The 23,471-nt window shown below is 44.4% G+C and overlaps 1 protein-coding gene across 5 annotated transcripts; it reads left to right on the forward strand.

Annotated features, from left to right (window-relative positions):
* Positions 1-267: 267 nt before the first annotated feature.
* NDP (norrin cystine knot growth factor NDP) lies at positions 268-20,408 on the forward strand. 5 transcript variants are annotated; one of them, XM_036388035.2, is made up of 5 exons: positions 268-388; positions 870-1,350; positions 10,285-10,341; positions 10,981-11,335; positions 19,390-20,408. In XM_036388035.2, exons 4-5 carry the CDS (start codon positions 11,117-11,119, stop codon positions 19,615-19,617), a joined length of 447 nt encoding a protein of 148 aa, XP_036243928.1. In that variant the 5' UTR covers positions 268-388; positions 870-1,350; positions 10,285-10,341; positions 10,981-11,116; the 3' UTR covers positions 19,618-20,408. The 5 variants fall into 5 exon arrangements, with proteins under 5 accessions (XP_036243928.1, XP_036243937.1, XP_036243920.1 ...); XM_036388044.2 differs by lacking the exon at positions 10,285-10,341; XM_036388027.2 differs by lacking the exon at positions 10,285-10,341 and having other exon boundaries at positions 916-1,350.
* The last annotated feature ends 3,063 nt before the right edge of the window (positions 20,409-23,471 follow it).

Below are 23,471 nucleotides of genomic sequence, written 5' to 3' on the forward strand. Positions count from 1 at the left end.
TTAAAAAAACACCTACATTTCCTCTATTTCCTGGCTTGCCAATTATAAGAAGTCCCTGCAGAAGGGAGCTTGGCTGGTGGTGTTTTGTGATTTCTCAGATAACAAGAGCTTCACATTTCTGTGGAATTCCCATTTGCCAGCGAGCTGCTGCTGCTGCCCTGATTGATATATGACTGCAATGGCACTTTTCCATTTGACATTCCCCCTCTCTCCCTCTCTCTCCCTCTCTCTCTTAAACAACAGCCCTAACTTTTGTGTGTTGCAAATATAAAAGGCAAGCCATGTGACGGAGGGACAGAAGAACAAAAGCATTTGGGAGTAACAGGACCTCTTGCAGCTCTCCAAAGGGTTTGAGGGAAGGAAGGAAGGAGTGGTGCATTTTCCAAAGGTAAGCATGCAAATAAGAGATTCCTACAGATTTTGAGTGTTACACGGACTTAAACTGTGTGCTTATTCTCTTTATCTGACAAAGACATGTTCTCCTTGTTTTTTAAATTAAATCTTGTTTAAATGGAATCAACACAGCTCTAGTCCCTGTGTCTCCTTATTCTTGTGTTCTTATCTCCTGTCTGAAGGCTGCCTGTATGTGGTCAGATAGGTGGCCCAGGGTGCTTCTGAGCAACTTGGTTAAACACCTATTCTGGTGAGCATGCTGGGCTGCAGTCTGCAGCTCAAGGCTGGCCAGAGCTTGTGGCTCTGGGCTGAGTGGACACGCAGGGCTCAGCCCTGGAATCACCGGGAGAGCGCTGGGATCGCCAGCACCCCCTTTGTCCCGCTACGGTAGGGCTCTATGAACACGGGCAAGCCTGCTGCTTTAAAGCTGGACTCTTTACTTCTACCACTACTTACGCCTGCTGTTCTCTTGCCAGTCATCTGCTGGAACAATCTGAAACAACAGGCGATATTTATTTCTAGCTCTGCGCCTCACTCTTCGCGGGAGCGCTCACAATTCGCACGTTGTTATTTATCCAAACTTCCGCGAGGCTTTCCAATGGCCCGGACAGCGCTGCTCGTGGGTTAGGACAGATTCAGCCCGCACTCTTTATTGGCCGAGAGCTGTGGGGAAAGCCGCTGTGCCTGGCTCTGCTGGGTGCCCGGGCTATATCTGGTAGGTGCCCGGTGACACGGAGGATGCTGCGCGACCCCAGAAGGAGAGAGGGAGGCTCTGCTCCGCTCCCGGCCGATCATTTCCCTGTGTGTCAGCGCCAGAGGCACCAGCATGACTGCTCTCCGCTTCCCTGGGACCAAGGAAGGATTTCGCCGCTGTGAGCAAGTGTCAGCGTAGGGAACTGCGGGGCTCGGCAGCCGACACTGCCCGGAGGACGAGCCCCGGCTCCTGCCGGGACTCAGGTGAGTGAACTCATCTGGAAAAGTTCAGTGGCTCCGGCAGCAAAGAACAGAGTGACAAAGAAGCCCAGTCTAGGGCTGGGTCAGCTGCTGCTGCAGTGCCACACGCAGTGTGTGCCCGAGGGAGATTTTCTTGTGACAAACCTGGATTTGTGCGTGCCTGTGTGTGTGCACTGACTCCCGTGGGGCTGCCAGGCAGATTTCTTATCCTACCCTGCAAGTTCATTGAAACTTCTCTCATAGCCTCCCTATAACACATCTTACTTGTTTCTGCCAGGGAGAGACAGCATGGCAAGTAACTGCTTAAGGTTTCTGCAGCTCTTTAGAGATGAAACATATATTTCCTATATATGTTACTTACAGTATATACATGTATATACATGGTACTTACATTTCCTAAAGCTTTATAACTGTGGCTGAGGGGAAGGAACTCTGCCTGTTGAAAAAGAACTGGCAAAAGTTTTTTTAAAACCAGTAATGGGGGCAAACTCACTTGAAATCAGTACTTTATTGCACAGTTATTTTCTAATAGAAGCAATCCAGCTGCCTGGTGTGGCAATAAGTGTGGCTGTAATAATCACAGTGCTGCTATTTGTCCCTCCTTGAAAGAATATATCTACATTTTAGGACCTGTACCTATTATTTTTCCCCCTTCCTTTTGATTTACTAATAATGCTCACTTTTGCTCTTGCTGTGGGACCTTAGTCATATCTGTGAGTAGTCATACACATGAATAATTTCCTGGACCTAAATAGAACTATTTGACAAGTAACTACTCATCAGCTTGAATCGGGGATTCCCAATGTGACTTATATATACACTGATATGCTCTTGCTGCTAATGAAATATTATTTTGTATTATAAAACAATGTTTTAAGATTTCCCTGTTAAAAACAAATGTGGGAGGAATAGGTATTTCAAATTTACAAAGTAAAAGGTAATTCGATTTAGGGACAGGGTATAATTAGGGGCTGCTGATGATTAGTTACAGGCTCATTTCTCTACCTGAAAGTGTCCTATGTAGTTTTCCTGGGTTTGTGCAGTGCCTGGTTTGGATCAGATTAATGTGTGCTGATGACTGGCCTTTGTAGAGCAGGATATTTGTTATGGACAGTCTTGGGTACAGTTTGCAGTAGGAGTACCCCAGGTAGGCATGGCTGATTTCCACAAAAGCCATCTTCCCCTGGAACCAGCCCTCACTCACCTTTGAGGCTTGTGGCAGCATCTGCATATTCTTGCTCTCTTACCTGGCCAGGGCTGCAGTCTTTCCTGCCCAGGTGGGAGGGAAATAAACCACCTCCTTGGGAACTCACATTGATGCCTGCTGTGACTCATTTGACAGGGAATCCTCCCATGGCTGGCTTCATTTCCCGTTTCTTCTGGGGCTGACTTTGCTCCCTGCCTGGCTTGACAGCTCTCAGATGCACTAGGAGGTGCTCAGGGTTGTCCTTGGAACTTGGAGAGAATTGACTATCTATGGTGAAAGCTTGCATGAAACCACTGAGACATTAATTTTTGCAACTTGTCTGGTGGATTGTTTGTTTAACTGAAAGGAAACAAAGTCCTCTCTTTCCCCCTCCCCACCTCCCAATCACTATTTTAATTACAATTATAAATATTTGATAGCTATATTATAAGTATTACAATTTTCTCTGTCTCATACTCCTTCTGAGTATGGGGAGGGATTTGTCCCTGTGAGTTTTAGGAAGGTTTTGCTACATGAGACTGTAGCCCCCTGTTATTTGAGCAAATTGTTATTTGAGCAATCCACCTCTGGAAGCGGCCCCATCAAAGACAAAGTCCCTGTGGCAGTAGCTATGGGGTAACTTGCTGGGGCAAAGGATTTTTCCCTAACCCCATCCAGTGAGCTCTCAGAGTCCTGAGGGTTTATAACTTCCAAAAACTCTTCAGAAATGAAACCCCTGTGACTGTAACCCCCCCATACACAACAGGTCCCTTGGCTGAGCCCAGCTAAACTTTTGCCCTCTGTGATATCTTGTTCCCCCGGATCATTGTCGCTTGTGTAAACACGTGTTTCTTTTCATCAGTGTTAAGTGTTCTGCCTCTCAGCTCCCCTGCCCTTCTCCATGTCCTGGTATCTCAGGATGGGGTGAATAGCCATGTCCAGATCACCTTTTTTTTTCTGCTGCCTGACCTCACACTTGACAGTCCTTTTGCTGAAACTCAACTCAGTGGCAGGAGAATGGATTAGTTGGGTCAGGTTAGCTCAGGTGTCTGAGCCAAGAGCACCCCACTTTGACCACCCTTCTGTGCATGCATATAAAGAGATGTTGCAGTCTCTGCTGGCTGTGATCAGCTGTTATTTCCTTTTTATATGTGTCAGTGTGGAACATATTAAAATTTCTCAGTAGCGGTATGTTAGGAATCCCTCTGATGCCCCACCTCTAACTTAGCAGAACAATAAAAGCAAGGTTGTAGTAAGCCTTTGAGCAGCTGGTCGTCTATATATTCCTCCTTTTCTCACATAATCTAATTCAAACTCTTATCCGGGTAGCAGTGGCACTACCACTTCCAGACACCATCAGTCCTTGTCCTGTTTGCTGGAATTTCATTGTGTGGTATGGAGATCCCTTCTACTGGAGTGTAGCCTCTCTTCTGTGTGAGAGTAGGGGGCTGCTGGTGCCATGGAGACACTGGTCCCAGGAATTCCTCCTCCTCATTGCTATTTTTCAGCTTCCCTTTGTTATTTTTCTAGCTGCATCAATCATTTTTACGGCTCTCGCTTGTCACATTTTCGTGCTTGTTATTACTGAGCTGCAGACTGTGCTGGGCTGAGGCAGCACAGGTTACATTGCCCTTTAAGACATGTGGGCTGAGGATCTGAGTTAATGCCTCAGCTCTGGTTTGGCAAAGGTTAAGCATACCATGGCAGTGACAATCACATTGCTGTCATAGCAGCACGGCTCAAAGGGAGTGGGACCTAGGGGAACGCTGCTCCCCTTGTTAGAAGACACAGAATTGTTACCATGAGCCAAATATTTAGGTTCCCTAATTATCAGAGGATGAGGTATATGGATGGTGGTCTGAATGCTGCCTGTGTATAAAAGAGGAAAGGATTTTGCCCCTGGGGTCAGAAGAGAGGGAACATCCCCTTCAATCATGTGCTGTCTCCGGCATGCATAACACTCTCTGCTGGTCACAGTGGCAGTGATGTGTTTGCTTAATGTTAGAGAATAAAAAGACCCATTCCTACTCCTGCATCTATGGATAACTACAGGCTTTGAGTTTGCTGGAAAATATGCAAAAGACAGAGAACAAAAACTGCCCACCTGCTTGTAACACACTCCAACAGGTAGAGGACACATGCCTGAATGCCCTAGACCTCTCAGCAACTTGTAATTTGGCCAAGAGTAATTTTGCCTCCTGTTGGGTCATAAGACTGAAGTAGAGGTAATTACTGAAGCAAATCCTATAGCTAATGCTTGGCTGGGAACACTTGCACTGTAGCCAGCAGCCACCCTTGCTGGTTTGCCTCCTGGGAGGGATGGGCAGCCCTAGACTGCTCAACTCTGCACCTGGTGCTTCACCAAGGAGTAATCCCATCCAGCACCCTCTGGATGGATGACCAAGTGGAAAATTGTATTCCTCTGCTGTCTGAGACTCGAGACCATGACTACTCTGCTATTCAGTGAAACACAAGAATAAAGAAATAATCCAAGGCTGGCATCACCTCACCATTAAAAGGCTCTACTCCCTCATTAGAGAGATATCCCATGCATGCCCCTAATCAATCTATTTAAAGCTTCCTGGAAGCAGGAAAAGGAAAGAATAAAAATACAAGCACTCTTTTGTCCCCCAGTAGTTATTCTTTGGGAGTGCATTAAACCCTTTTCTCCGTGTTGGCCTGTGCCTGTCTGCTGGCCGGGCGCCAGCCCGCAGTACCCACTGGAGTTTGTTATTTCAACTGCTGAGCAGGAAGGCACCTCCTGCTCCCCCTCTCCTAGTACCTGAAGGGCTGGAAATATTCTTGGGAACTTCAAAAGCAGAGGGAAGTTCAGGCAGCTCAAGTGCCATTCAGCTGGATTTGTTCCACCTCATGCACCTGGGTCCCCATGGTGGGAACAATTTTGGGGCCTTAAATGAGCCCAGGGAACCAGCCCCATGTGTCCTGAGGCTCCCAGGGTGCTTCCATTGTGTTTGCTGCAATTGCCATGTTGCTTCTTATGCTTCATATGCCATGGTCTTCCTAGTTTTTTTACTTTTATCAGTCTGCTTACAGTCACAGGCATTCATCTCTTGAAATATTAAAAGACTTAACAAAGTCTCATAGTGAAAAATGGTTTCCAGGAGTTTCTCTCATCACAGCTTTAGTAGGACCAAAGGATGGAATTCTCTACCATGGACGACCAGATAAAGAGGCTTAAATTTCCTTCTCTTGAGCCTGTTTTCCTTCTTGCTGCCTTTTTCCTTCCTCTCTCCTCTTGCCCACCAGCTGGTGCCAGCTCTGGCCAGGAGTGTATGTCGTTTCTGTATCCTCTGTGCAGGCACACACTGCCCTGCTGTGTGATGGGTGGATGGAGCTCCTGGACCATGGATGAAGACATTCCCCTTGGCATGGAAGGGGACAAGCTCCAGCACAGCTGGATGTCAGGAGAGCAAAACCTATTAAGCACAACAAGACGTTGGGGGAACATTCAGTTATTTAGAGCTGTAAGGGTCTCACTCAAAATATTTGGTTTGGTGTTTGCCTTGCCTCAGGATGGGAAGAAACCTGTTCCAGTGTTGTGTGGAGGCATTTCTCAGACAACTGAGGTTGCCTGTGCTCACCTGCTGCTGCTGCCTGGCTGCCACGTGGCCACTCAGTGGCTCTGTCAGGCGTTTTGATAGGCAGCTGCAGAGTGAAGTGAGGATTTTTGATAGCATGCACAGGAGGCCAGCTCCTTCACTGCTGGCACAGGAATGACCAGAGTAAAATACCTAGATAAGAAGATGATTGCATTTACTTACAGAGCTAAAAGAGATGCTGGAACTGACAAAGGCTGTGAGGTGGTGCTACAGGAAGCAGGGTCAGCCTCTCATCTGGGGTTGCCTCTCCTACTCCATGAGCCTCTGGAATGGCTCAGATTGTCACTGGTGTGATTCAGCCCCACAGCGCTTCCCAAGCTCCTTCCCAGGCATGGTGTGGATGGCTGTGTGGGCTGGAAGCCACCTGAGTGCTGTGGGTGCTGAAGGATCTTTGGGAACAGACCATGCTGCCTTTGTGATGGCAGAGGAGAATTCAACCCTGTGGAACAAACCCTTGTGGAGCCTGAGTAATTTACCCATCACAGTTGTTTCCACTCCAATCAAGACCTTGGAGAGTGAAGCTCCCAAATCCTTATCTTCCTGGAAAATCAAAACTTTTCTAAATTTGATAAAGTTCTTGAGAAATCCATTTTTGTCTCATGAAGAACTTTGTGGTGCTTTTTTGGTCAGAACAGCAGCAGTGAATTGACACACACACACACACACATATATATACACATATGTGGTTAGTGACACTTTTTAGGTCTGGAATTTGGAGAAACTGAGTATCTTTGCAACTCTTATGTTTACATAACAAATTCAGATTGAGGGAACCACATGGTAGGATCCAAGTAATTGTGTTTACTAAATATGCACAGCATGCAAGGCCAGGCTTAATTTATATACACACACACCGCTGCTTCAATGGGCTTTTGGCATCCTCCAAAACCCAAAAAGCATTGAGTGATTTAAATGGTGCCCTCATCTTCAAGCAGGAGTCTCAAACACAGAAAATGCCCAGCAAATGAAGGCCAAGCTGAACATATATGCATGCCTAGTATGTGGGGCTAAGGGAATTAGAAGTACACCATAAATGAGCTTTTCCACTGCTCCCTTCCACCTCCCAGAGTAAAAGCTGTGCAGATCCAGTAGACCTTGGGAGAATTGCTCAGCTCTTTATTTTTTCCAAGATACATAGCAAAAAGGGAATTTCTGTTTACGTTCTCACAAAGTGACTGGCTAAATAATTCCAGATGATGGAATGTTCTTCTGTCCTTAAAGCAAAACAAAACCTTAGCCTTCACCACTCTCCAAATGATACTAAAACTATGATAAGAAATCTTTATTATTCAGAAAGCAGTTAATAAGAGCGTGGATTTGGAAAAATAACCCTAACTTTGCACCTATGTCCACATGCAATACAGTCTTAGACTGTGTGTTAATACAGTTTTTCTTTGGGATGTCTTCTATTTTTCCATGAAGTTTTTAGGCTAACAGCTGTAGCAAGTTTAGTATGTTATCTCTTGGTGAAATACTGAAAATTAGGTATATGGAAAGGAAACAAAGCCATTGCTAACAAAATGTATTTCCCATATCTCAGTGAATTCTGAAGAAAATGTGAAGTAGTGATTTTCATCCACTGTTAGGCCATATATTTTTGTAGCAATTTTTCAGCCTGAGGATATAAAGTTACATTTGCATCTTTTTAATCTTTTTCTTTACAGGATGATGTACAGTGGGAGGGTTTAGGTTTCCTTTTGGTTAGCTTGGTAGATGAGCTATCTACCACAGGTTTTGCATGGAAAGAAAGTGAGGAAAAAACAGCTGAAATAGAAGGAAAATTTCCTCTGTGAAATTGTTGATTTTAATAAAAAAGTGTCTTTTCCAAATGAAACAAAATGTCATTGTAATGATGATTTATGAGCACAATTGTACTTGCTTCTGTTTTTTGGACAGAAGTATAGACTGGAAACTACTTATGCCAATCCTGATAGCATGTGCTATCTAGGATTTTATAATTTCAGACAACATTTCAAAAGGAATGCAATTTTTAACTTAAAAAATTAATAATAATGCTAAGTTCAAGTGAAATGCCATTGCTCAATATCAGCTGGAAATGGAAAATATCATTCCAACATACCTCATCAGGGTGATGTATTTAAGTGAAAATATTTTGAATTTTTTTTTTTACAGAATCAAAAATCCACACCCTAACTTCCATGTGTTTAAGTGTCTCTCTAAAACTTCTTCTTCCATATATGTTATATATGTTATATATAGCATATGTGCTTGGAAAATGTATGTGCATGCTTCCCATAGGTATGTCAGGAGATATACCTACACATTTTACCACTATGTCTATAAACAACTGTAACCACTTATTTCACAAGAGATGGATCGCATCTACAATGGTTTTCTCTCTTTTTTCTTACAAATATGTGATACTTTTTACTTCTTTCAAAGTATTGTTACCAAAACCTGCTACATTTCTTTCTTAGTGAAGTATCAGGGCAATTTTAAAAGGTTGTGGAAGTGTTAATGCTTTTTGTTCTGTGCTTATCCTGGGGAAGGTACAGCCATGTTCCTTTTCTCACACTTTTCCCTGTGTCTTTCCAGCTTTCTCAGAGAGTTTTCATGAGGCAGACTCTGTGTCATCCAATTATTTCCTGAAGAAAACTAGGGAGATAAGCCTTTGAAAACTGAGCCAGCACTTCAGATTTCTCTCACTGTATTAAATCATACTGATCAAAACCACGGAAAGATATAGAAGCCCAGAATTAACAGTGGGACAGAGAGAATGGGAAATGGGGATCCCTGGGTGTAGTATCACATGAAATGAGACCGTCTAATATCAAGAAAATTTATTTGGACAGAGAGGGAATTACTGGGTGTGTAATAATGATTAACTATGTTGGAGGGAGACCTTGCCAAGCAGCATGTTTTGGTCAGCCTCTTTACAAAAAAGAATAGGAATGTAGGTAAAAGGTTAAACAGGGAGGAAAAAAAATAGTGCATCCCTCCTCCTGTTAGCTAATCCTTGGGCATCATCTGCATGAACTGGAGTAGCACAGTTCACTTCAGGGAGGGAGTCTGTCCCAGCTCCCATGACCCAGAGATTTCTCTCCTATGCTGCTGAAATGTTTGGAGGGATATTTATTGACATGAATGAGGCTGTGCATAATTGTATCTGAGATCCTGAGTGTTTAGGGTTGTTTGTTTAAGTTCTTTATACTGCAAAGCTATATTATGTTTTAAATGACCCATTTGTTGAGGAAAATATAACAGGCCATAAGTCAGACTCTGGGGAAAAAAAAAAAGTATTGTCATTTAAATCCACAGTCACATAATTTTTTCCTTTCCTACTTAAGCACATGGATAATAGCCTGAAACAACAACAACAAAAATGTCTGATAACACAGAGCATCTTTGTCTCTCTAACACACAGAGCAACCCTAATAACATTTCTTCTCAGCATGAGACTTTGGCTGTCACATCAGTGCCATCCCAGCTTGGATGAACTCTGGAAGTGTTTGTCACTGCTAGGCACTCCTCCCACAGAAGTGCTGGAGGAGGCTATAAAGAAATATGCAAATCATCAAGCACTCTGGTGGGGAGGCTGTTTGGGAGATGAGTATCAGTGGGTTTAGAGGACTGCCAGCAAACCAGAAAACAATTTTGTAAGAGGCTTGTATAAGGCAGCAAAGGCACACATCAGCTCTTTAAATACTCAAGAGGCTCTGCCAGAGCATTTCTTTGTGAGCAGGGAGCTGTTTTATCTTAAGTTTCTTCAGAAAGTCTTTGCACTTTTAACTGTACTGATGAGTATCCTTTGACTATCCTTCATCGGACTGTGTTTAGATGGATAATTCACAGCTCTTTCAAGTTATATCTGTTTGTAGTAAAAGTGAAATCAATCACCCAGTTAGGACTACGGGCTTTGTGAGAAGGATCAAGGGACTGTGAAGGAGCAGCTAATGGAGATATTCTCCTTCCCCTGCAGGCACAAAACTCTGGGCAGCGTTTCAGGGGCTGTCCTGTACCTGTTTCCTGGAGAATCTCCTCATCTCCAACATGAAACAGAAATCCAGATGCCTGGGTAGATAGCCATATGTCTCCACCTGAAGATATTTATTCCCAATTGATAGCTGGGATAGTACTTGGATATTATGGAATTATAAACATATTTTTCAGATGCTGCTCTTTAATTAGCTGGGAAGAGACTGACACCCAGAAAGTGCTGCCTGACAAGTAAGCAAACAAAGCCTGGATGTGTGTGCATGGGAATTTGGTACTCAGTGGGCAGGACAGTTCAGCCAGAGGCCCGGGTGGTTCCTCATGCAGTGCAGGTCACTGGGAGACCACTTTGCTCAGGCCTTGGCTCGGACCTTCAGCATCCCTCCACCCTGGGGATGTCCCTTGTCCCTGCAGCTGCAGGGCACGGCCAGGCAGCCTCCAGAGCCACAGCTCAACCTGCCTCCAGCCTCTCAATGTGCTGCCTGGGACACCCCATCCCATGCCCATCTGTAATGTGGAAGGCAGCCAAGCTTTGCCCCTCCTTGACACTCTGAGCGGGTACGAAGTCCTTCCGATTTGCAGGAATTTCTGATGAATTTCATCACCAAGTGGAGAAGAGTGGCATTGCACCCCTTGTGATGTTTAAAGTCCAAAGTCATTTCATCTCCCTGAAATGATAGAACAATGCTAAAAATAACAAGGCCTTGACATCTCCTTCCTTAAGGCCATATGCCCTTCCTACTGTGGGGATGATGTTCACTCTGAGCAGGTTTTTTGGCTAGCAAAGTTCCTGAGCGCCTTAATACAATTTATGTCTATTTTCTCGAGAGGTCTTTTTGCTCAGGATTGTGATTTGTGTTGCTTTTATTCCAGCTGTGCAGGAGATTCTTTGATGGATTACAATCTCATCAGACTCCAACTTGAGAAGAAGAATGACAGCTCAGACACTTAAACCGGACTTTTCGCCATCCTGGAAAGGAACTGGCTTCCAGAATCCGGAGGGTTTTTGATGCTCTACCTCCCTCTGCTGTTACCAGCGAGAAGTTCCTCGACAATGGGAAATCATGTACTCGCAGCTTCGATTTCCATGCTCTCGCTGCTGGTGATGATGGGAGACACGGACAGTAAAACAGAGAGCTCCTTCCTCATCGACTCCGACCCCAGCCGCTGCATGAGGCACCACTACGTCGACTCCATCAGCCACCCCCTCTACAAGTGCAGCTCCAAGGTAAGGCTGTTAAAAATAGGTCAGAAACTGTTGTAAAATACTTGATAATTGTTACAGATGTACTGTTAGTTTGGTTATTATATTGTAAAAGGGGTTAAAAGAGCAGTTATAAGCAATGTGGTACTCAACGTACCATAGCACACCTAAGCAAAGTGCACCACGAGCCAGCCTGGACAGAACTGTCATGGGCCAATCAGGCGCCTTAAACCTTCATGCAAATGAAGGATCCAAAAATAAACCAGTCCAGAGGGACAAAAAACAGGATAAAAAGGGGTTTCTGACCCACTGAAACTGTGTTGCTCCACCTGGAACAGGGGGACATCGCTGCTCAAGGAGCCCCAGCGCCAGCGCTGCAGCATCCTTGATGGGAACGCTCCTGCTCAGCCCGAGGGCCCCTTGCTTTGGGCCTTTCTTTTCATTATAATAAATGCTGAAATCACTTCAGTACCAGGAGTCCAGTCCTGCTTTTAACAAGGCTCCCCTCACCCCCTCACAGCTTCGAGGGAAGAGTTGTTAAAATGAGCCATTCTGGGTGATTTTCTCTGTGTGAGTTCCTATCCACCAGAATCTAGCAGCAGAGACACGCAGATGTGAAGATATCCTGTGTGTACATAAAAACTGGGACTGGAGGTAAAGGCTGCTGACTCGCTTTTCACCTTTTCAAAAAGAGAAATTCACAATGATGGTAAAGCTTACATGCAGTAAATGACAAGATGGAAGGGAGCACATTTGGGATCTCAGTTGATGGTCCCAAGGAGATGAGCTAGTTTGGAAATTTAGATCACCCCAGTCACCCCATCCTTCAAACAAACGCTTAATCTGGCTTAATAGTTCATAGCTACTATAGGTGAAGTGCTGAGATAAATAACCAAACTGTAAAATGGCAATTAAAAAAAGGTTATGAAGAATATTGCTTATTTCTCCCTGCCCAACCCCTTTTCAAAGCCTTTATTTACATGCAGAATGACACTTGGATGGTAACTGTAGGGCTTAGGGGCAGACAGAAATACAAGACTGTCTTTCATTTGGGATTTCAAGCCTGAAAACTTTTGTGTCAAAGTAGCTTAGCAGCCTGTGCATGTAGCCTACAGCCATTATGTGGAGAAAAAGAATTGGGAGAAACAATGGGAAAATCCTTGCTAGTCCCTTTTGTCTTGTCTAATTTGTTCTGTCTGAGTTAACACAGTGCATTCAGATGACTGGGCCATTCCTCTGTCCCATGGGAAGGGGCTTTGCCTCAGGCACTCACATCCCAGATTAAGGAAAGGGAAGGACTGCCAGCTCCAGTGCTTTTGCCAGCCCTGTGCAGGGTAAGAGAGGGATGGGAGGCTGCTGTGTGACAGGGTTCATCACAAGAGGGGTGCCTGCCTGGTGGCAAACCCCAGCAGCAGGGATCCTGGGAGTATTTACAAGGAGAAGATCCAGAGTTGGGATGGATGCAGTGCTGGCTGCAAATGCCTTCGTGTGCAGGAGTTTCTTTGCTTCCCACAATCAGTGCAGGGGTGAGGGAATGCCACAGGTAGCTGCAGGTCACAGAAGCTGAGATAAAGTACAGAGAGAAGTGCCTACAGGAAATAAGACCTGCTGGGTGCTCTGTGCACCAGCACAGCTGCTGCCCTGGCCAAAACTCTGCAGCCAGGCTCATCCTGTGCCTGCTCAGCACAGAGTGGCTGACAGCCTCAAAATGGGGCACAGGGAGCCTGCTCTGCTCTGGGCTGCCTCACACTGCTCTCTCAGCACTGCTGGCTGCTGGTTTTGCATAACCATGCCTGGTTCACAGCAGTGGGAGCCCAGAGACTTTTGCCCTACTTCTTAAGAACCCAAACAACAAAATCACCCATTACTTGAGATTCAGGAGAGGTCTTTTGGTTTGCATTTAGGCTAGACTAGAACTCCCTACCATCTGGGAGACACATGGCATTAACACAGAGAACTGCAGATGTGCATCCCTTTGTGCAATATTGATTTTATTGCAGTTCACTTCAGCAAGAGGCAAAAGTGACAAAGGGTAGATGTGTGGGTGGTTTTCATTTACAGGGATCTGTGTGCCACAGTCCTCCCCTCTCTGGACCTTTGTGATCACCTGTCAGACCAAAGGAGAGGGAGGGAGAGAGGAAGGAAGGAAGGAAGGAAGGAAGGAAGGAAGGAAGGAAGGAAGGAAGGAAGGAAGGAAGGAAGGAAGGAAGGAAGGAAGGAAGGAAGGAAGGAAGGAAGGAAGGAAGGAAGGAAGGAAGGAAGGAAGGAAGGAAGGAAGGAAGGAAGGAAGGAAGGAAGGAAGGAAGGAAGGAAGGAAGGAAGGAAGGAAGGAAGGAAAAGAACCCATTGACAATGCATTTTTAGCTTCCCCAATGACAGAGAAAAGCAAAAAAAGCAATCAGGCCTTTAGGAGTGGGGCTGGAAGTGAGAACACAGAAAGCATTGTAATGAAAACCATAAACATTCAAAAGCTTTGAGGAAAAAAAGTGTTGACATAAACATTAGCAATTCTGGCTGCAAAACTCAGTGATTCTTTTCAAATCAAGCTTTTAATGGAAATCATGTTTGAAGATATTATTACATATTCTGGCTTCCCAATGGCCACAACAGTTTCAAGAACACTTCTATAACAATACTGTGAATTGTATGGACTTTCTCATGAAGTGGAAAATGAAAACAGTTTCCATACAAAGTGAAATAATTTCCCAGAAAATTCAAGCTTTTTAAATGTTGTTTGGGGTTTTTTGGTGGTTTTTTTTTGTTGGTTTTTTTTTTTTTTTTGGTTGTTGTTTTGTTTTGTTTTGTTTTAAGGTCTTAGATATCTGAATCATTCTGGTAGACATATGGCTTCTGTTCTGGATCTAGTAGCATATTAAACACAGAGGAATATTAGACATGCTAATTAAAACTAGATCAAATGTTTATATATATACATTGTGATCTGTTTATATATATCTGTTTATATATATACATTGTGATAAAATGTAACCAGGACAAAAAAAGGAAAGTTCTGTGGGAGCAGCTGCGGGAATTGTGGTACCTCTTGTTTCCACCAAGTTTCCATTGTGGAAGCTTGGAATGACAGTGTCAAGCAGAGACTTTGCCCTTTTTTGGGGTGATGGTTTCACTGTGATATCCTTTCTCACTCCATGTGTTTTCCCTTTTGGTGCAGCGTAGAGTTACAGAAGTCAAAAGTGGCTTCAGAAATTGTAAGATATATTATGTTTGCTGTCTGTCCTGGTTGAAAAAAGGATCATGTCCACTGGGGTTCTCTGTGGAGGCTGCCAATTGCACCCACATGGGAAGTAGATTTGTTAAACATCCAGCCAATATAATTTAATCATTAAAATCCCTTTTGCTCGTGGCCTCAGGCAGGCGATGAAAACAGTTTTCCAAATCCTTTGGAAACATAGTTTATTATAGTAACAAAAAGTACAAAAGAGACACAAAAGGGGGATGGAAGAAGGCATGTTGTTTCAGAAAAGCTGTTTTCCTTTGTCTTCAAGGAAATGTTTGTATCAGCTCATGAGGTATTCCCTTTCCTGACTACCTGGATTTACCCTGACCTCTGTCATGGAGACCCACTGGTCTCCATCAATGTGCTGGGTTCCCTCACTGCTCCCAGAGCCTCCTAAATTCCAGTTTTGGCTGTCACAAGTGCTTCATCCAGATGTGCCAGAAGTGTGCTTCCACTGACAGTCTCAGACTGAAGAATCCAGCCCAGGGAGACACAGAGCAGATGAAGAAAGATTTAGCAGATGTTTGAAGACATTAACTCCTGAGGTAGCTCAGGAGATTTTCAGTAATGCGTGTTTGCAGCCAGGCCACGGGAACTGTGTGAAAATCTGTTCTCAGGCATCTCAGCCCATCTGCTTTTGGGCTTCAGCTTGTTGCTGGAGGTGCAGAAAAGAGGACTACAAACACCATTAATAACACACCAGTTCACAGCTTCTGGATTTCCAGAATACGGCTCAAATGATCAGAGTCAAGGACTGCCTCAGATTCAGGTTGCTCTCTTTTGTACCTGTGAGACAATTGACTTTAAATAGTAATGATAATGATGATGATGATGATAATGATAATGATAATGATAATAATATTCTTCCCTAGCTGCTCATAGACTCCCGTAGATCCCTTGTTGTAGGACACTGTGCCTCTGGATCCAGCCTTGCAAGGTGACATGCACAAACTCACATGTGCAGGGGCCAGGGGGAGCCAAGAGGTGTCAGGTTATGAAATACCCACATGTTTTTACTATATTTACACACCCACTCTATCATTGTGCAATGCATCATAGCATTACTAATTATTTAGGTGATAATCTCTATTGCACTATAGTGCATGAAGCAATAAGCAGCCAGAGCAATTGATTAAAAGGCAAAACTTTCAAAGTACATGCTATTTCCAGCTCATTTGCACACCTGCCAAAGTCCACTGGTGCTGTTCTGGATTTATGAAGAGGAAGGTAAATTTTGGTTAGGACTTCAGGTAGCCCAGAAGGTTAAAAAGGTATGAAAATGGGGAATTTGATGTTTTTTTAGCCTGAAATTCAACTTTATCACCTTGGGTTTGTGCCATTGGTAAGAGTTTACACTGTCATTCAAAAACAAGGAATAAAACCAACACTGTGTGATTCTATAAATACTGACCTTAATCTTACGGAGAATTAAGTAGCCAGTAAAATTGCAGATTAAAATTAGAGCCTCCACAGATTAAAACAAGTTTTTAAAGGCAAGGCTCAGAAATTATAAATTGTAAATAATAAATTATAAATACAGTGGTACATTGACTAAATATTGGCTGGGTTTGCATTAGGAAGCCAGCTGTTTCTATTGAGACAGAGATATTGGCACATCAGATATTTCTACCCTATAATTACTCTGGACAACTCTTCTCTAGTCCTGCCAGTTTCATGAGGGCATGTTTTATTTTTATTGGCCTTTTTGAAAGTACCTGCAGATACAGGAGCAGACGTGCATCATAAAAATTCTTAGGGTAACAGTACCAGAACCTGAATGATTTTTCCAGCTCCCGAAGCATCAACCACCAGAAGTCAGCCCCACTATATAGCAGTGTGTGCTGTCACATTTGGGCTGAAATCATAGAAATGATTGCTTGGAAGGGACTCTAGGGACTCTCTGAACCTCCCAAAAAAGCAATTTCTGGCTGTTGTGCATCCCCCTGCACCACTTCTGAGGAGATTTCAACTCTGTTGCCTCTGAAGCCTTCAAACAGTTGTCAGGTGCTGTTGGATTGCTCTTCATCCCCAAAATGTATTGATGATCTCCAAGGTCTGTTCCAACCTGGTTAATTCTGTGATTCAGTGGTTCAGCCAAACGTTTGGGAGCAGCCTGTGACAGAGAGTGCACAGCCTGGTGAACTGGTCAAAGCAGGGCACCTAAAAAAGGGCTGTCAAGATGCTGGGAAGGAAATTACTGGGTCAGATGTCCCAGTCTGCTCCTTTCCTTTGCAATTCAGGCAGGATTAGATACCTGCAGAGCTGGTGTCTAATTAGATACCTTCACCAGCTGTCTGCCTGGGAAGTGAGGTTTGTTTAGCAAGGGAAGAAAAGTGGATCTTTATCTGCGAGTAATGGGGTGACAGCACTGCACTGATTGTCCCTTTCATGTTTTCTGTACACTAAAGACTCTGCTATTAAGGAGCTTGGCCTAGCTGATGGGTCTAAAGCTCAGGTGTGACTCAACAGTAACTGAAATTTCCCTCCCACCATATTAGTACAAACAGCTGAAGTTAATTTATGTATGAATATGCAGTACCACAGGAAGGAGACCACAAATTTATGCTACAAATCTTAAAGGATGACAGATTTGTCAGAAAGTAACAAAAGCCCATCTCTAACTAAGAAGCAAAATGGTACCAAGCACAGATAATCAGCTCATGAAGACATCTTCTTTGTGACCTGTGTTGACTGGAAATGGAGTTGTTGGTATATTAATGCATTAATACATTTTCAAGCAAAACATTTAGCATGCAAGTACTCTTGCAAGAGTAATTTTTAAGCACTGTAGAATGGATGATCAGAACCTTTCCCATGGACACAGACAGTGCTGGCATTTCCTACTTGATTTCAGGAATATTCTCTCTCTTTTATCTCATCTTTCCTTACAACTCTGACTAAAAAGAAAATTAAACATTTGATGTACCTGCTTGCATAACTTAGAGATTTGCAGCCAGTTGAGCTTGTGTAATGAAAGAAGCCCAAAAAGGTTTAACACTGTCAAGTATTTGCTGTCACATTTGTAGTTGTTCTTCCATATTTTCTGGAAAAAAAACATGAGATACGTGTAGCATGGTTAAAATGTAATGTTCTCCCTTGGTTATAAGAAAGACAACTGTTTTACCTCCTACTTTAGATGATATAATAAGCTGATATTGAAGTTTATGTTGGTTAAGCAAAATTAGCTGACATGGATTTAATATTTCTGTCCCCATGAAAGTACAGGAGTCTGCTCAAACTTGTACAACACCCGTTATCAGGGTGGTAACAGCTGTTTCTAACACATCATTTGCTGAGCTTTAGAGGGTCCTTTCCAGGATTTATGTGGTGCTTAATGCTGTATCTCCTCTGCTCAAGGGGTGGTTGGGGAGTAGGTGACTGCTCAGGGACTCTCCTTCCTTAGTGCCTCCTGCTGTGTGAGTTACCTTGCTCTGGTCCCAGCTCACATTTGAACTCAGAAGAAGAAACCTGGAGCTGCACTGTTTTTGGAAAATCTCACTAGGGAATCTTCATGGCAACCAGTTCAACTTTAGCATTTTCACTGCTTTATGCCATGCAGTGCATTTTATATAGACACAACTGATGCAATGATACATAGATACACATATAATTGCAAATACATGGTCAAGGTGATCTTTATCAAAGGAATGAGCTAGAAACATACTTCTTTAAAGCAATAAATGGAGCATCTTCTTTAGATTTCTACTTTACATGTTCATATATCTAAACTCAAGACATGAGAACCAGTTGGTGTGTATACTCAGAACAATGGTAAATACCCAAATAAACAATCAGCCTGGCTGATGATTTAAGGGCTTGACTGCCATGGATCTGGAGTCAGCAAGTCATGAGTGCACTCATGGTATCTGGAAAACAGGGCTGGCTGAGATCATTTGGAGCCCTAAGGTCAGTCCAGGTCCTGCAGTCCTTGTTGGTGTCAGTGCCAAGGATTTCAGGAGGAACCTTGCAATTCCTCCTGCCCACCTTATCCCCTCCACCCTCCCAGACACAGCCCAGGGGCAAAGCACACTGTGGGGGCTGGGATGCAGTGACAAAACCCCAGCCAGGCTGCAAGGAGGCTCCCACTGCGGGTGCCAGCTGTGAGCTGGGGACATGTTTCCTAACTGAAATAAACAGGGCAGGAGACCTTTCTCTTTTTTAATGCCTTTATTTAAAGTGATCAGCTCCCATGGGGAGGACTCACAGGTCGACACTCACACTGCCACAGCTCCCAGGAATGGCACAGAGGAGAAGGAAGAGAAGGAAGAGCGCAGCTTTGTCCACTGGTCTGTGGGCAGAACTGGGGATTCCATCCTCATGAGAATATCAGGAGATTCCCCCTTTTTTGGCTTGACATTTGATGTCCTCTCTCTAGCCAGCATCTTTAGGTTGGGGTGAGGGGTAAAAAGGGTCTTAGTGGATACTAGATTCTATTCCTCACATCTAGACTCACTTTGATCAGTCAATTTTGTGTTGGCTCTTGTTTTTAGGGGTTTTTGGCTAGGTGTGGTGAGGGGTCTCTCCCGTTGTATGCTGGCTCCAATGTCATTTGCGTGCCAACTCGATGTCCCCTCCCCTTCACCATCCGAGTGCCATCCTTCAGGAAGCAGCAGGGTGCCACTCGACAAAAGGGGAATTCTCAGCCATCAAGGACAGGTAGTTAATGAAAACTACCTGTTTTCAGGTATAATGTTGTAAACAACAACAACAAACAACAAACAGTTAGAACTCCACCCTGGCGGCAACCAGCCCAACTTGTGAACTCTGCAACTTTTTTTTTTTTTTAAAAACAGGGCAGCTTTTCTACTCATAACACTAACCACTGTGCTTCCCCTGGCAGATGGTGTTGCTGGCTCGCTGCGAAGGCCGCTGCAGCCAGACGTCGCGCTCGGAGCCCATGGTGTCCTTCAGCACGGTCCTGAAGCAGCCCTTCCGCTCCAGCTGCCACTGCTGCCGGCCCCAGACCTCCAAGCTGAAGGCCATGAGGCTGCGCTGCTCGGGGGGCATGCGGCTCACGGCCACCTACCGCTACATCCTCTCCTGCCACTGCGAGGAGTGCAACTCCTAGGGACCAGGGGCGTGGCAGACGGGGGACAAGGGGGTGCTGCTGCGGGGGAAGAGCCCCAAGAAACAACCCGAGGCGCAGGATTGCAGCGAGGACAGGACTAACCCGGCTGGATTGAATCTGAGAGCAGAAGTACAAAATATCCTAGGTTGCTGGATGGTGCTGGTGCTGTAGTGTGGGCTGTGATAAAGGTGAAAGCACAAGGACTTGTTTTTAAGAAGCCTTTCTTTTTTTCTGAAAGGATATTTTGGAGAGTTTCTTCTTTTTCAGACTCGGCTCTGATTACAGAGAGATGCTTTTACTTTAGGCCATGGGCAGCAGAGGAACAGAGAAGAAGGTCAGCCAGATGACAGCACTGCAGTCTGGAAAGTGACATTTGGACAGAGGATGGGCATCAGTTCCCACAGACAACCTCTTAACCTATCAATTTATTCTCAGTTTTCTAGTTATACTGGCCTTCAAAGCAATCTGTGCTGTTGGCAAGGGTCATCTGTCACTGACCTAGTGGCCAAATGCTGGATAACTTTAACTGTGGTTTAGCAGAAATTACAAATAAACCATTGAAAAGCGAACTGGATATGAAATGCCATGCTTGGAATACCCAGCCTCACTGAAACAATTATTTGCACCATGAGTCATCAGAGTTCAGTGGCTGAGCAACTCTTGGGAAGGGAAAGGTCATGAGACTCACTATTCCCTTCTAAAAGCCAGGAAATGTGACACATCACATCTGTTCAAAAAGCCATTATTCAAAAGCTGAAAACTAATCAAATATTAAAATGCCACATACTAGATGGAGTAGTTTCTTAATTTAAATGGACCTGTTGATGTACAATATCAGAGCCACCAAAATGATGATTAAACCTAGGACTTATTTTCATCTATAGTTCTTACGCCATTGAACAAATACCATTTTGCCTTTTAAAGACAGGCAATCCCCAAATTCTAAATCTCAAAACAACAGGGGATCCAAAGTTTGGGAATGGTATTGGTATTTGCTGAGAAACTCTGTCCCTCCTCCATCAATATGAGATTTTAGGAAGGTTCAGTCACAGTCTATTCAGTGACTTCACAGTGACTTCAAGGAACAACATAACTGTTCTTATCTCATATTAAAATTCTTATGTTCTTGAATGGCAGCATATGCAGTCAGCCAGCAGCATGTCTGTGCTGTTCCCAGAAACCTGGCTGAGCCATTGGTTTGGCAGAAGTCGTGAGGGTGTTGAGAGCATCTTTTGCTGTGTAAGGATTCAGGATCAGTAGCACCTGTGAGCACAGTCCTACAGGCATTGTCTGGGATGGGCTGGATTGGCTCCCATTGGCACAGCAGTGTCTGGCAGGGTCCCGTGGAAGTAGGGGAAGTCCTTTCAGCCCATCTGCTCAGCTCCACCCAGTTTATTTGCAGCAGGTGCCACGTGCAGCAGCTCGAGGATGCACACTGCTGTGTGTGACAGGGAGTCCCCAGGGAGCTCAGTAACAGGAGTTCCTGTGGCTGCTCAGGCAAAGCCTCATTCCTCTGCCTCTGCCTCCTCCTGGTGAATATGTGTGGAATGTGAATGCAGGGGTGACAGCCACTGGCCTTGCAAGCCAAACCCTGGAGTAGGATGGCGGTCAGCAGTGGAAAGACATGGTGAGAGCACAGACACCATTCAGAGAGGTTTGGGGTACATGGGAAGAATTCTGTCTTCTGGAGGTGACTTGGAGATGGTCAGTTTTCAAAGACACAGAGCTGTGGGCAAACTAAAGGGTGAATGCAACCCCCAGAAGCTGAGGGGCTCAGATTGAAATGTCAGAACTGGGAGTGATGAGCCCCAGTGAGCTCATTAGACACCATGTGTTGTCCCAGGACTGTCAGTCATTCCTTTCACATCTGATACATGCTCTGAACATCAAAGGGCCAGTCCAGGCAGCGTGAGCTGGGCATTATCACCAGACTACTTTATATAAAAGATCATATGTGCATCCCTTTTCCACTCTCTTTCAACCTCCAGCATCTAAAGATCTCATTATCCAAAAAAGCACCACCCCCTACTGTTAATTATATATAGCAAATTCCAGTCCTCATTCAAAACGTCAGCAATACCTTTGACAGCCAAATAACTACACTGCAAAATATGCATGACCTCTAAGTGTGCTCACAGACACTGCTGCCCACCAGCAGTACTATGCAGCTATCTAAGGAAGGGGAATGTTTGAGGGATAATGCTATATCCAGCATCACCACTCCCCGGGCCGTGCTGCCTCTGGTCTCCTTTGCCAGTGCAAAATGGAGGGGCTGTGACACAAAATCTGGGTGCTGCAAGTGCCTAAAAGGGGTGGATGGGACCTGGCAGAGCAGCAGGGCACTGATGGAGGTCCTCAGGTAAGGAGAGACAGCAGGGTTCAGCAGAGACCATGCCTGAGCCAATTTAGCAGAAAAGAGAATATCTATAGTGAGAGGAGAGCTTGGCTGGTATTTATACCCAAACCCCCCTCACTAACACAGACCCAGAACTGTAACTTCTCAAATCAGCCTCAAAAAAGAATTCTAATTCCACAAAACCTTTTTCTCCCCTCTCCCCCCAGCCCCTTCCTTCCACTTTTGCTGAGTTCCTCTGATGGAACCATCACCTTGTGACCTTAAAGGCTGTTTCCAGGCATAAATGTCAAAGTGAATTCAACATTATCTAATTGAACTGTTGAGTCCAATAAATGTGTGGGAGGAGTATAACAGAAATTATAAATGGCAAAAGAAAACAGTTGTAAATATCTACAATTTGATATTAAACAATGAATCAGACTTCCAAATTCTTTTGGCTTTGTCAGACAATATTCATACTAACATTTAAGAAAAGGTGAAGCTATTCTTCATAACCAAATTCCCCAAAGTCAGTCATAAATCCATATTTTGATACTTTTTTTGGTCAGTATTTTAGGAAACTCAGTTCTGAATTAAGCACACAAGTGCCACCTATGTTAAATTCAGATGGTGTATTGAAGCTAAGAAAAATGAGGCTTCAGATAAAAACTACAGCGTCTAGCTCATGGTGAGAAAGAGTCTAAATGGTGCTTGGAGATGAGCTGGCTTCCTGATTTATTGGTCAGACACCACTCTGGATACTAAAGCTCTGTTTTTCAAGTCAGACTACTGTGTAAGTGCTTCTTAAATTGAACAACAGGGAGGACAATGCTTTCCAGATAATGTGGGGCTCGTTCTTTGCTGGAGAATCCTCTTGCTGGGATTTGAATGAGAAGGCTTTGTCCTTTTGTCCCCCCTCACTGCACCTCACCCTTCAGGCACCATCTTCCCCCCTAGAAAGGCTGGTTGAGCTGTGATGACCCTGTGGCTTGCACAGGGTGAGGTGATACAGATTTCTGACTGTCACCTTCCTATGCCCTCCCCTCTTTTGATGAAGTTTCTGAAATGAGCTTGGCTTATTTGTGAAAGGCAGCTGTCCTGGCAATGTTGGGGTTATTCTTCAGCTGGATTGACTGCAGTCATGGTGTCTGTGAAAAGGGGAGATCTCAAACTCCTAATGTTTGATTAATCTGTCAGTGCCCCAGGAAAGCCAAGACCCTTGGGCCAACCAGTTTGTCAGTGTCCTGTTATGGAGACTCTTCTGAAATAATCCTGCTGTGCCAGAGGATGGTTTGGCCTGCTTGGTCAGGGTTTTTGTGTTTGGTGTCACACACCAAACACAAAAACCTCCTTCTCGGTCTCCATACATTCACACACTATCAGCACCCCTGAAGGACTCACATTAACAGTTTATAGAATAATATTTTATTAATAAAACAGTGACAGGTTAAGGTTCAAGAATTGCAGGTGATTGTGTCTGACTGAAAAGACTGTTCAAACAAAATATTACTTCAAAGCA

This window comes from Molothrus ater, chromosome 2 (genome assembly GCF_012460135.2).
Source record: "Molothrus ater isolate BHLD 08-10-18 breed brown headed cowbird chromosome 2, BPBGC_Mater_1.1, whole genome shotgun sequence".
Taxonomy (NCBI): Eukaryota; Metazoa; Chordata; class Aves; order Passeriformes; family Icteridae; genus Molothrus; species Molothrus ater.